Genomic DNA, 12,612 nt, shown 5'->3' on the forward strand with positions numbered 1-12,612 from the left:
AGCCCTGTCACTAAGCATGCTGGGACTGGTACCGGGTGAAGGATTCGGCTGTCTGGCCACAGCATGGCACCAGAGTTGGGAAGTGTGGTTCCTGGCTGGAAAATCAGTTTCGTTGACGCTACACCACTAAGTGTACCTTTCCGGTGCGTGTTGTAGTCTGCCCGGGAGGGGCTGGGCCTGACGAGCCCAAAGTGAGGTGAGACGGAGTCTGTCTGTGTTTTGGGGGGTGGGGGGGCGCAGTGCGCAGTGCTCGAACTCGAACTCGAACTCCGGATGATCGCTGTGTGGCAGAGCCTCCTACTCCTTGATCAAAGTAAAACACTGCGGATGTTGCTAATCTGAGGGAAACGCGGAATATGCTGGAGAAATTCAGGAGGTCTGGCAGCATCTGTTGGATTAGACCTCTGTGTCAAAAAGTGTGGTGCTGGAAAACACAGCCGGTCAGACAGCATCCGAGGGGCGGGAGAATCGACGTTTCAGGCATAAATTCTTCATCAGGACCACTCGCTTTTGACTCTGATCTCCAGCATCTGCAGTCCCCTCTTTCTCCCAGTAGATTAGACTTGTGTAAAGCAAGGTTATCTCCAAGTGAGGGTCCGAGGCAATGACGGCCACCGTGGGCCAGTTGTGTGCCCCTTTCCATATGGACTCGGGCTGTGACAGCCTTCGAAGTCTCAATATGGGATCACAATGAGTGAAAGTTTGGGAATTGTTGCTGTAAATGGTTACAATCTAATCCTGAAAGCGTGTAGCACGCTTAAAATGATTTTGAGTTTTGCTACCACTAGAGAGCGCTTTAGCCTTGGAATATATTTAGGTTCATTGTTAACTTGGGTTGGGTCATATTATCATTGGTTGTAGTAGTTTGAATAGGATTAACAACAGTAGCTGTGAAAAAAAAGTTTCGATTTTTAAAATCTTAATTTTTTATTAACCCTTTTACAGCAAATGCTCTGAATTTAGATTCAGAGATATGTAGTACAGAAACAGACCATTTGCTTCAACTCATCAATGCTGACCACATAATCTAAGTTAATCTAGTCATACTTGCCAGCATTTCGCCCATATTCCTCTAAACTTTTATATTCATATACTCATCCAGATGCCTTTAAATATTGTAATTGTGGTAGCCTCCACCACTTCCTCTGGTAGCACATTCCATACACGCACCAACCTCTGCATGAAAAGGTTTCCCCTTAGATACCTTTTAAATCTTCCCTCTTTTCCCTTTAAATCTAGTTTTGGATTCTCTCACCCCTGGGAAAAGGCCTTGACTATTTACCATATCTATACCCCCCTCATGAGTTTATAAACCTTGGCCTCTGATGCCCTAGGGAAAATAGCCCCAGCGTATTCACCCTCTCTCTATACATCAAACCCTCCAACCCTGGTAACATCCTTGTAAATCTTTTCTGCACCCTTTCAAGTTTCACAACATCCTTCCAATAGCAGGGAGACCAGAATTTGCGCATAGTATTCCAGAAGCAGCCTAAACAATGTTCTGTACATCCGCAACATGACCTTCTATACTCCATGCACTGACCAGTAAAGGCAAGCATACCTAATGCCACCTTCACTATCCTATCTACCTGCAACTCCACTTTCAAGGAAATATGAACCTGCACTCCAAGGTCTCTTTGTTTAGCAAAGGTCCCATTATGTGCATAAGTCCTACATTGATTTGCCTGTCCAAAATGCAGCACCTCACATGTATTTAAATAAAACTCCCTCTGCCACAGTTTAGATGCATTGGCTCATCTGATCAAGATACCCCCATTGTACGCTGTGGTAACCTCTGCTATCCACTACACCTCCAGTTTTGGTGTCATATGCAAATTTACAAACTACACCTCCTATGTTCACATCCAATCATTTATATAAATGACGAAAAGCAGTGGACCGAGCATCAATCCTTGTGGCACACTGCTTGGTCACAGGCCTCCAGTCTGAAAAGCAACCCTCCACCACCACCCTCTGTCTTCTACCTGTGAGTCAGTTCTGTATCGAAATAGCTAGTTCTCTCTCTATTCCATGTGATTTAACCAGTCAACTATGAGGAACCTTGTCGAACGTCTTACTGAAGTCCATATAGAAGACATTGACCACTTTGCCCTCATTAATCCTCTTCATTACTTCAATAAACTCAATTATTTCAGAAGTGTTCTTGGAGCAAAAAAAATTAAGACAGTTAAGGTAGTCGTGTTAATTGGCTGAAGTATTCTGCTGTCTAAATGTAAGCTGTTTTCCACACTGGTCAATTTGGAAATATTAGTAAATTCAGCCAATTAAATTCATGTTCCTTTTCTTCATCCTGCCACACACACTTGTACATTTTCGTTTCTCTTCCTTTCTGCCACACCCCCTAAAAATATCCTCACATTTCATAAACTGGTTTCAATGGGAACCATAGAGCATGATTTATAGCACAGATCAGTGTATACACATATAATTTGTGTATGTTGCATTTAATTTATACAAGATCAATCCTAACTTGTAGATTGCCTCTATAGTTTTACAAATTCCTCTACTAACACTTCTGTAGAGTAAGGTTGCAAACTTTAATTGAAACATATTGTAGAATATTTCACCATGTGACTACTAACGATCATTATGTCCTCATGTGCAGCATTGGTTCTTCAATGTGTCAATCCTTACGGCAATGAGTCAGTAACTACAATATTCAGATCATCTACACTGTGGATCTTACTGTGTAGCATGATGCTCCATTTGCCTATAATTCGAGAAAAAAACAATTTGCCATGAACCCAGGAGTGAAGTAAAAATATCTCCTCTGAGTTGCTCACAGGAGTGTCCAGATGATTAACTTTTCATTCAGGAAGGCATTGGGACAACCTACATCCAGAAACTGATCACAGAGATTGCAGATTTTGGATGTTGAAAATAAAAATTTAAATTGCTGGAAACAACTAACAGTTCTGACAGCATCTGCGGAGAGATAAGCAGAGTTGAGCTGGAACATTATTAGCTCATTCTGAGCCAGTCTTCAGCCACGCCAGTTCTAACAACTGTTTGAAAGTATAAAATGCAAAATAAATGCAATTCAGGTGGTGGTACCAATATCTCCCTTTATAGCACTGAATTGAGACTGATTTAATAAGAACTTATTTTAATTCATTTAATTTATCTGATAATGTCTAAAGGATGACTATTTCAATAACAAGTTTGTTAGAGAAGAAAACATGAAAGATTTAACTTCAGAATCAGAGTATGTGTACAACTGCCCACAGTTTAATGCAAGGTTTTCTGTGGCATCTGGGACATAATCGGTAAAGCAATTAACTACAGTAAACTTGCTGAATGTTGTCAATTTTATTTAAATTCATAGTTCAATCATCATGACTACGACATTCAGTGATGATGGTTCTAAGGCAATTCAGCGGTCCACAGACGTTTCTGAAAAAAACAGAACTTGCTCAAAGGAGATTGATGTAGTGTATGAGATTGAGAAGACATGCAGCTTCATTACAGATAATGGCTTTAAAAAGGTTGGTATCACTTGCCACTACCTAATTTCATTCCCTCTTTTTTTTTGAGAGGGAGAATTTAAACTGATCTCAAGAAACTCTGACTAAAAACAGAAACTCAGTTGTAAGCATTGATATATATCCTCCTCTGATGGAACAGAAGACAGAAAGATTGAAGAGCACGTTTCAGGGATTTGATAAAGTAGAGGATATCAACTTTTATCCTCTGTAGCCCATCAGAGTTTAAAGCTAATTATGTTTAATGGACAGATATTAAGACTGAATATTGATTTTGTTAGATTTGCTTAGCACATTCATACTTATTGTCAAGCTACAATATCATTATTTCTTGCAATACGGGGAATATTAGCTAGGCAGTATTTATTATGTTTTCCTTGTTAATCTAAAGGCATTTAAGAGTCAACCATTTAACCTGTTCTTCAGCAAACTATTGGTGTGCACTTCCTAATGTCTGTCTCTAGCAAGCGCTTACTAATGTCTGGATGCAGGCTAAAGATATTCCCCAATCACTACAGGTGGCTCTCCAATTTCCTGATGAACTTCTCATTGATGCTGTTGCCGTTATGTTAAAACTGGAGAAAAACACCACTGCCAAACTTTTCATACTGGGTGACACATCATATGGCAGGTTTGTCTTACTTTGTAATTAGGTAGGATGAACTGTTGGACACTGATTTTTATTTTAAGAAGTTTGTGTGGAATCCCACCTGTACTGAGCAAGATCGAAAATAAGGGATATCTTCTCTTACTAGTGAGAGTCATAATTAACAGATTAAGCAATACTTGTTTTCTACTTGGACTAATATCACTAATTAAATATTGTGAAGAGTTCCACACAGTGTTACCCCTGGGTTCTAGCCCATCATCTACTATACAGAAATACACAATTACAATTGTGCTGTTTGGAGAACAAAAGTTGGGCACATCCTAAAAAGAAATAAGCATCAAAAAGTTATTTATCTAAAGCTTCTGGTACTCAAGTAATATGTGCACATTTCAGGGATTTGAAAAAGTAGAGAATATCAACTTTTATCCTCTTCAGCCAACCAGAGTTTAAAACTAATAATTCTTAATGGACAGATTTTAAGACTGAATATTGATTTGTTAGATTTGCTTAACACATTTGTACTTATTGTCAAGCTACAATACCATTATTTCTTGCAATATGGGGAATATTAGCAAGGCAGTATTTTGTACTCCAAGTTAATCTAAAGGCATTTAAGAGTCAACTATTTAATGTGGAGCAGAATTTGTTTGTTGAATTGGATAGGTTTTCTATCCTGAAGGGTATCAATTATATTATTACAGAATAGCAGCTTTTATGGCCATCGTCATTGACAAGTTGCTGAATGTATTAAATCAGATTTTTTTTACGGTGGGATATGAACTATAGCTTATTTAGTTACTGATCCAATATAATAATAACTAAGCTATTGTTCTTGTATTAATTATTTTTCTTCATGTGCATTTCTATTCACAAACAAAATTCTGAAGATTTTCTGAAAACTCTTGCCTGTTGTGTAGTTGCTGTGTAGATGAAGTTGCTGCTGAGCATCTTGAAGCTGACTGTTTGGTACATTATGGAAGAGCATGTCTCAGTCCATCCAGAAGGATCCCAGTGATGTATGTGTTTGGACAAAAACCAGTGGATGTGCATCAGTGTGCTGCATCCTTCCATGTCCTGTATCCAGACAAGAATGCTCATGTTATAATTCTCTGTGATGTCATCTACTCGTATATACTTGGTAAGAGACTTTTCCACTTAGTTTGTTCTCTCTTAATCTGCTGCATACTCTTTTTCTCGTGTTATGCAATTATAAAGAAACTTAGTGAGGATCACACTTCTGGAATTGGTTGCATCCCTCACACTTTTATCAGTATTGAATCCCTGTTCTGAATTGGCATTGACCTGGAAGAAACTAATAACTGATGACTGCCTATGAGAATTTTTAAAACGGCGTAAGAGCATAAGCAGGAATAGGCCATTTGGCCCCTCAAATTTGTCCCACCATTCAACAAGATTGTGACTGATCTGCCCTAGGTCTCAATTCCCTCTTTGTGCTAGCTCTTCAGGGCCTTCAAGTCCCTGCTAGGTCAAAATCTGTCCACTTCCTATTTAAATAATTTCAGTGACCTAGCCTCTGCAACTCTCTGAGGTAGACAATTCCAGACATTCACTACCAATTAGCAGAATAAATTTCTTTGAATTCTGTATTATTCCGTAACTCTGTCCTCCAGTTTAGAAACTAGTGAAAACACCTTCTCAACGTCTATTCCATCAAGCCCCCTCAGAATCTCGAGTGTTTCAATAAAATCACACTTCATTTCTCTAAGTTCCAGTGAATAAAGGCCTAGCTATTTAGCCATTCTTAATGAGTCAATTCCTTTATCTCAGGAATGAGCCTAGTGAATCTGTTTTGAACTGCCATTGCCAGTATATATTGTTTTAAATATGGGGACTAAAACTATGCATACTCAGCTGTGGCCTCACCAACAGCAACTTACAGTTGTATTAATACTTCCATGTTTTAAAATTGGAAACTTCCCCCCCTCCCCAGTAATAAGTACTAAAAAAAATTTTAATCACTGGGAAAATTCAGTTTTTGCTTTAAAAAGGATTATACTTTTCTCCTCTTTTTCTCATTACATTTTCGCCACATGTATCGTGGGATGTGAATGATAACAGGTCTTTATTTCCCAATCATCAGCATAAACGAGTTGAACTGAAGGGTCTGTTTCCGTGCTGTACATCTCTATGAATCTATGAATCATTGTTTCAATGAACCTTTTAAATGTCTCAGTTGGTCTATTTACTGACTGACCAAGAGTGATTTGAGACAGAGACTCAGTTAGAAACTAGATATGTGCAGCTGGCCGGAAGTACGTTCACAATTCTGATTCCAAAATTCTATCTGTTAGAAAAATGTATACTGGATCTATATCGGTGCGTAATGCAATTTCTACTTTTGCTTTATATAACTATCCATTAAGATGGTCTCTCTAAGGCACTTGTTTCTTCTTTTGTTAGAAGAACTACAGCCACTTCTTCATCCAGAATATGAAAATGTTGTCATTTCAATGATATGCAGTGGCCAAAATGAAACAACTGATCCATGCAAGACAAATGGCTTTCATTGTGGAGGTGATATTGATTCTTGTTCTACCCTCAGATCCTGCAACAATATGTGCAATCAGCCAAGCCATCAAGTTATATCCAAGTTTGGCCGGCACTTTTTCGTCAAGAGTGACATGAAAGATTATAGCATGTTCTACATTGGGCAGGAGAGCCTGACGCTGACTAACTATATGATGACGTGGAATCAATGTTCGTTTTGCTCATTTGATCCAGTGAAAGGGGTAGGGAGACACGAAACGCTGAATGTTAACAGGGCATTAATGAAGCGATACTACATGATTGAAAGAGCCAAGGATGCTCAAGTTGTAGGGATTTTAGTGGGGACTCTTGGTGTTGCTGACTATCTTTCTATCATTGACCATCTTAAATCAGTTATCAAGAAGGCTGGAAAGAAAAGCTACACCTTTGTAATGGGTAAACTGAATGCTGCCAAGCTGGCTAATTTCATGGAAGTGGATATATATGTGCTTGTAGCCTGTCCAGAAAATTCTCTGCTGGATTCCAGTGAATTTTATAGACCTGTTATAACACCATATGAGATGGAGGTTGCATGCAATCAAGCAAGGGAATGGACTGGAGAGTACATTACTGACTTCAGGGATCTACTTCCAGGTGCGTAAATCTACATATCATCATGGATCCATGTGCCTGTAAATTAAGTAGTTATACAATTTGAATTTTAACTTTAAAACAAATACAGAGAACTGTGATATTATCCTGTCTCTTTTTTTCAATTTCCAGTAATCCCTGAATTGTATATTTTTGTTAGGTAGACCATCAATTTGTAGATGGCAAGGCTAAGAGAATTGCAGCAAAATACATCTACTTGTCTATAGTCTGAAACATTTCATTGACAGAGTTAACAGGCTCAGAAAATTGGTTATTGCATTTGTTAATATTATATGTTTGAGGAAGGTAGACAATACTCTGCGAATAAAACACTTCTTCTCACAATAATAAATGTGTAAATTACATATTAGTTTAATTGGTAAAGTGAAGTTGACATACTACCAGACCATAGAACCTCTTTCTCTTGGGAGAGAGGGAGGACTGGTGGTGGTTTAACCTGAGGGTCACCACACCTTGGATAGTGGTGATTTGGAGCTGCCAGTGTTGGACTGGGGCGTACAAAGTTAAGAGTCACACAATACCAGGTTATAATCCATCAGGTTTATTTGGAAGTACTAGCTTTCGGAGCGCTGCTCCTTCATCAGGACAACCACCCAATGAAGGAGCAGCACTCCGAAAGCTAGTGCTTTCAAATAAATCTGTTGGTCTATAACATGGTGTTGTGTGATTTTTAACTTTGTACCCCTCGGATAAGGTGAGAGCTGAGAAGAAGAGGCATTCGTGGTAACCTCAGCGAATATGGGAATTGAACCAATGCTTTTGGCATTACTCTGCATTGCAAACCAGCTGTCCAACTGATCTAGTATCTAACATCATATGTATATGAGATTAGAATTAACTAATGTATTCATCCTTAAAAGTTCCAATGAATTTTCTGTTCACCTTCTCAGGTGCTTGGTGCCATATTGAATTTCCAGATGAGACCTTCAATGGTAAGGAGACTGATGTCTCGCTAGTTACCGGAGCCTTGCGAACAACACGCTTGCTAAAGTCAGAATGGCAAAATAAAACACCAAGTACATCACTGATTCACAGGAATGAGGCTTTAGCAATTACTCAGCCTCACTCAGCAGGTATAATTATTATTCATGAGTTAAAATTTCAAGATTGAATATCGATATCAGGTTTTGGAGAGGGGCAAAACCTTTTTTCGCCTTTTTTTTAACAGTTTTGAGGTTTTTTCCATACTTCACAGGACAGCAGGCAGATGATTTGCTCCATTCTAAAGAAGTGTCACTGGCCCCTGAAACATTAACTTTGCTTTCTTTCCACAGATGCTACCACACCTGCTGAGTTTTTCCAGCAATTTCTGTTTTTGTTTGAGATCATTTGCTCTCTTGTGTTTTGCTAGTGTTGGAATAAATTTGGGGCATAAATGTAAAAAAGCAAACTGCCTTGTCCCTTTTTATGAGTGACATTTGACAGTTATGCAGCACGGAGAAACCCACATAACTATGATGTTCAACAGGCCTAATCTTCATTCTGCTCAGCTTGTTTCTAAAGAGTGGCGGATTGTTAAATTGAAACTATAGTAAAAACAATTGTGCAGCTACTTCAGTGGCATTAAGCTTGGAGCTGTTGGGCAGGCATTAATAATGTTTAACCATAACTGAATCCCAACCAATGAATCCACTTGTGAAAAAGAATGATGTTTTACCTAGTTTTGAAATCTTGCAAGGAAGTTCTGCTTTCTTTGATAAAATGTAAAGCCAATGTTTGCAGTGTGAATTTAAAACAGAATTGTGTTCACATGACTCCCATTTATTACTCTACATGATGTATGCTCTGAATGTTATGGTGAAGCAAGTCACCACATCAAGAAAAGGATTTAAAACAAAAATGCTGTCTGGATCTGACTATCCTAGAATAAAGTAACAGAAAAAGCAGATATGTTCATCTTTTATTGGATCACTGACAGAAATTAAGCTGAAGCATGTTAGTAATTAAGGTAAAAGACCATCCATTAATAAATACAAACGCTACTGTTGATCTCCTCCAAGGTGGAACTGTCTTCCACTGTGCAAACAATAAATCCCAAGTCAAGAACTGCACAAATTTACTTATTCTATAATGAGACTTTCAGACCCTTCAGGCATGATTCCACCAATATCGATGCTGCACTGATGAGAGTACAATTTCTACACAGACTGTTCTTGCAGCTCATCTTGGTGGAATTGTTAATTGCAAAATTTTGTCCTTTATGAACTGGATTGAAGTGGGCTAAATGTATTTTGCATTGATGATGGCAGTTGGCAAAGAAAAAGAAACTAATGTTTTGAATCTAGTGAGAATGTCGGACTCCAGATTGAGTTTCTACTCAAGATTTTTGAACATTGTGGAAATGGATCAATATGTAATGTATTCCAATATCACTTACTTGAATACATAGAATAATCACTGCCATAGTATATTGTTAGAACTACAATAGATTATATTGTATAGATGAAATGGTGGGTTTAATTAAAATCAGTGGGAACTGCATACAGTTAGCTCTGCTATAATGTGTGTATCTTCACTGTGAATTGACTTTAACGTGATTGAAGAATTTAGACTGTCATTTCTGGACTAATTTTCCTTACCTGTCTTGGCTATAATGCTACTCTGGGCCCATGAGTTGAAAAAGCACAGCTATTATGGGATCCTCACATAATGCGAGATCGCACGAGAACAGAACCTTTGCATCACATCAAAACCGACATTATTTGAATCTTCCTTTAATCGCACACACACCCCACCCCCCATATGGAAGGTAAATTCACTATTGTTCTACCAGACTGTAGAGCTGCTTCATTATTACAGAGAGGTGACTTGATAGTGGTCTATCCTGAGATTCACTATGCCTCAGGCTAGGAGGGAGACTGAGAGAAAAGTCCTCTCTCTCCACACTTTTGGCATTACTGTGCAATGCAAGCTAGCTGTCCAGCGAACTGACCCAGCCCTCAGGTATAATTCTAATAGTATGAATTCTTCCATTCTTCTTTTACTCAATCTCGTATTCATTATGGTGTCTTTTTCATTTGTGGTACTGATATGAAAATTTGTTAATTTGCAGCCTCATTCTTGGTATCTAGGAGCTGGCAAGGCCTGGAGCAGAAACTAGGACAGACTTCTGTATCAAAAGCAGTGGAAGGTCGGAAAGGCATCGCGATTGCCTATGAAGGAGAAGCCACAAGTTGAACAAACTGGAAATTGGAAGTCAATTGTGTGAGCAAGTGGGTTGAAATCAAAATTACAGGACAATGGACTGATCAGAGAGTTATTAAAGTTTTATTTAAAAAAAAACTCTGACATTTTGGAAGTGTTTATCTATGTTCTGATATTATAGGCTTCGTATTTTGTTTCTTTATGTATAATTCCTTTGCTAGCTATCTCATAACACGAGTATTGCCGGACAAGCAAATCATTGCTTTGTAGTTTGCTCATGAGCTGTGCAGTGAGAAAGATCAGTATTTTCTGAATTCAGAGTTGTTCTGCTGATTGCAAGACATTGTTGTTTTCATTATTATAATTACTCAATCTAAGTGTTCAAAAGTGATATAGTTGAGCAAGGAATTTGTTAATGTCCTATTTAACATGGCCAAAAATGTACAACTATAGTATGAGGCAAGTTGTTATTGTTATATCATTCATCAAAGGGAAACATAATTCTAGAAAGGTTGAAACAGGGTGCAGTTATCTGGTAACAGACCATATTGGATCTTGTGATGTCCAGTAAACACGTGCCATCTGAAACTAATATATATTTTTTAAAAACATGACACAGGCTAGAATGGATGGTTGCTGAAGGTCACCTGACTTTTGTGGATTAAAATTACTCCATTATCTTGCAGGAATGAAGGAACATTCCAAACTAATAAATCAGTGCCTTTCCTTGAAAAGACATTAACTGCTTCAAACCCCACAGGGTGAATGTATACACAAAAACGTGAACCAGATTGTGAATTGGTGTGCACTCAACATATTATTTGGAACAGGACTTGAACTTGTGGAAAGGCATATGTTAAGACAGCCAGGTTTTTGTCTGCTTTTAAAAAACAGCCAAGACCTATTTTGCAGTCAGTATCCAGTTGGTCAGAAAACCAGACCACAAAATATTTACATCTCATCGTGCAGATCCATGGCAGTTAACAGTAGTACCTTCCAGTTGGGAGATTCTAACAGAAACAAGTTTTTTTTCCTCTCTCTCTCTCTCTCTCTCTCTCTCTCTCTCTCTCTCTCTCTCTTCTCTCACACGCATTCTCTCTCACACAAAAAAAAACATCTGGTCCAATTTTAAGTTTGCCTGATAGTCAACCTTTCAGAAAGTTAACTACAAGCAATTGACCTCCTCCTAACCTGCCATGAGCTCTTCACTTTACAGTGCCTTCACTTCTAGTTTAAAGCATCAAATCTATTAGACCTACCTGCTTGGTAGGAAACTGGAGATTATAAATCACGTGGAGTTCACTAATCTATGCAAGTGTACTGTCTATTTAGTTTTTATTGGGTTCATGTGAGAGATCTCTTGAGTTAATTTGGGGCAAGTATCTAAAAATAAATTTTTTTAAAGTTTTAAACTCTAAAATTTGCTGTGGAATTTTTGAAGTAGATTCGGCACTGTCCTGTAGATTAAGGATCAAGGGGGCAATCTGTGTGTGGAACTGGAGGACATTGACAAATTGTTAAATGAGTACGTCACATCTGCCTTCTCATGAGAAAAGGAGGGTGTTGGTCCTGAATTTTATAAGAGACACTGTAAGGTTCTTGAGCAGGTATTAGAGATTTTCATATAGTAAGTGAGCAGCTATTGAAGATTTTGGTAGACTGAAAAGAAGATATCCCCAGGTCTGGATGAGTTGTATCCCAGGCTGCTGTGGGAGGTGCAGGAGGAAATTGCAGGGGCTGTGACCCAAATTTTTCGTTCTTCTCTGTCTGCAGAGAAGGTGCCAGAGGACTGAAGGACAGCTAATGTTGTTCTACTATTAAATATGGAAATAAACTATGGAATTGGAGAGCAGTGAGTCTCAGTGGAAATTAAACTATTGGAGAAAATGTGGAAGGAGAGAATTAATCTCCACTTGACAAGGCAACGTTTGAACAGGGATAGTCAGTATAGCTTTGTCAGAAGGAGATGGTGCCTAACAGAGGTGATCGGGTAAATAGATAAGGGCAGTGAAGTTGATGTTTATATGGATTTTTCCAAATCATTTGACGGGTTCCATATGGGAAACTGATAAAGAAGGTAAAAGTAAATGGTACCCAGCATGACCTAGCAATTTGTATCCAAAATTGGTGTAGTGGCAGGAGACAGTGTAGAAACGAGTTTGTATGACTGGAAGATGAAATCCAGTGGCATACAAC

At 38.5% G+C, this 12,612-nt stretch overlaps 1 protein-coding gene across 2 annotated transcripts; it reads left to right on the top strand.

Moving 5' to 3' along the window:
- The first annotated feature begins 55 nt into the window (after positions 1–55).
- Positions 56–11,495, top strand: dph2 (diphthamide biosynthesis 2). 2 transcript variants are annotated; one of them, XM_043699021.1, is made up of 7 exons: positions 56–196; positions 3,347–3,506; positions 4,022–4,134; positions 5,031–5,251; positions 6,535–7,254; positions 8,163–8,345; positions 10,344–11,495. In XM_043699021.1, exons 2-7 carry the CDS (start codon positions 3,357–3,359, stop codon positions 10,370–10,372), a joined length of 1,416 nt encoding a protein of 471 aa, XP_043554956.1. In that variant the 5' UTR covers positions 56–196; positions 3,347–3,356; the 3' UTR covers positions 10,373–11,495. The 2 variants fall into 2 exon arrangements, with proteins under 2 accessions (XP_043554956.1, XP_043554955.1); XM_043699020.1 differs by having other exon boundaries at positions 58–196; positions 10,325–11,495.
- The last annotated feature ends 1,117 nt before the right edge of the window (positions 11,496–12,612 follow it).

This window comes from Chiloscyllium plagiosum, chromosome 11 (assembly GCF_004010195.1).
Source record: "Chiloscyllium plagiosum isolate BGI_BamShark_2017 chromosome 11, ASM401019v2, whole genome shotgun sequence".
In the NCBI taxonomy this organism is placed as follows: domain Eukaryota; kingdom Metazoa; phylum Chordata; class Chondrichthyes; order Orectolobiformes; family Hemiscylliidae; genus Chiloscyllium; species Chiloscyllium plagiosum.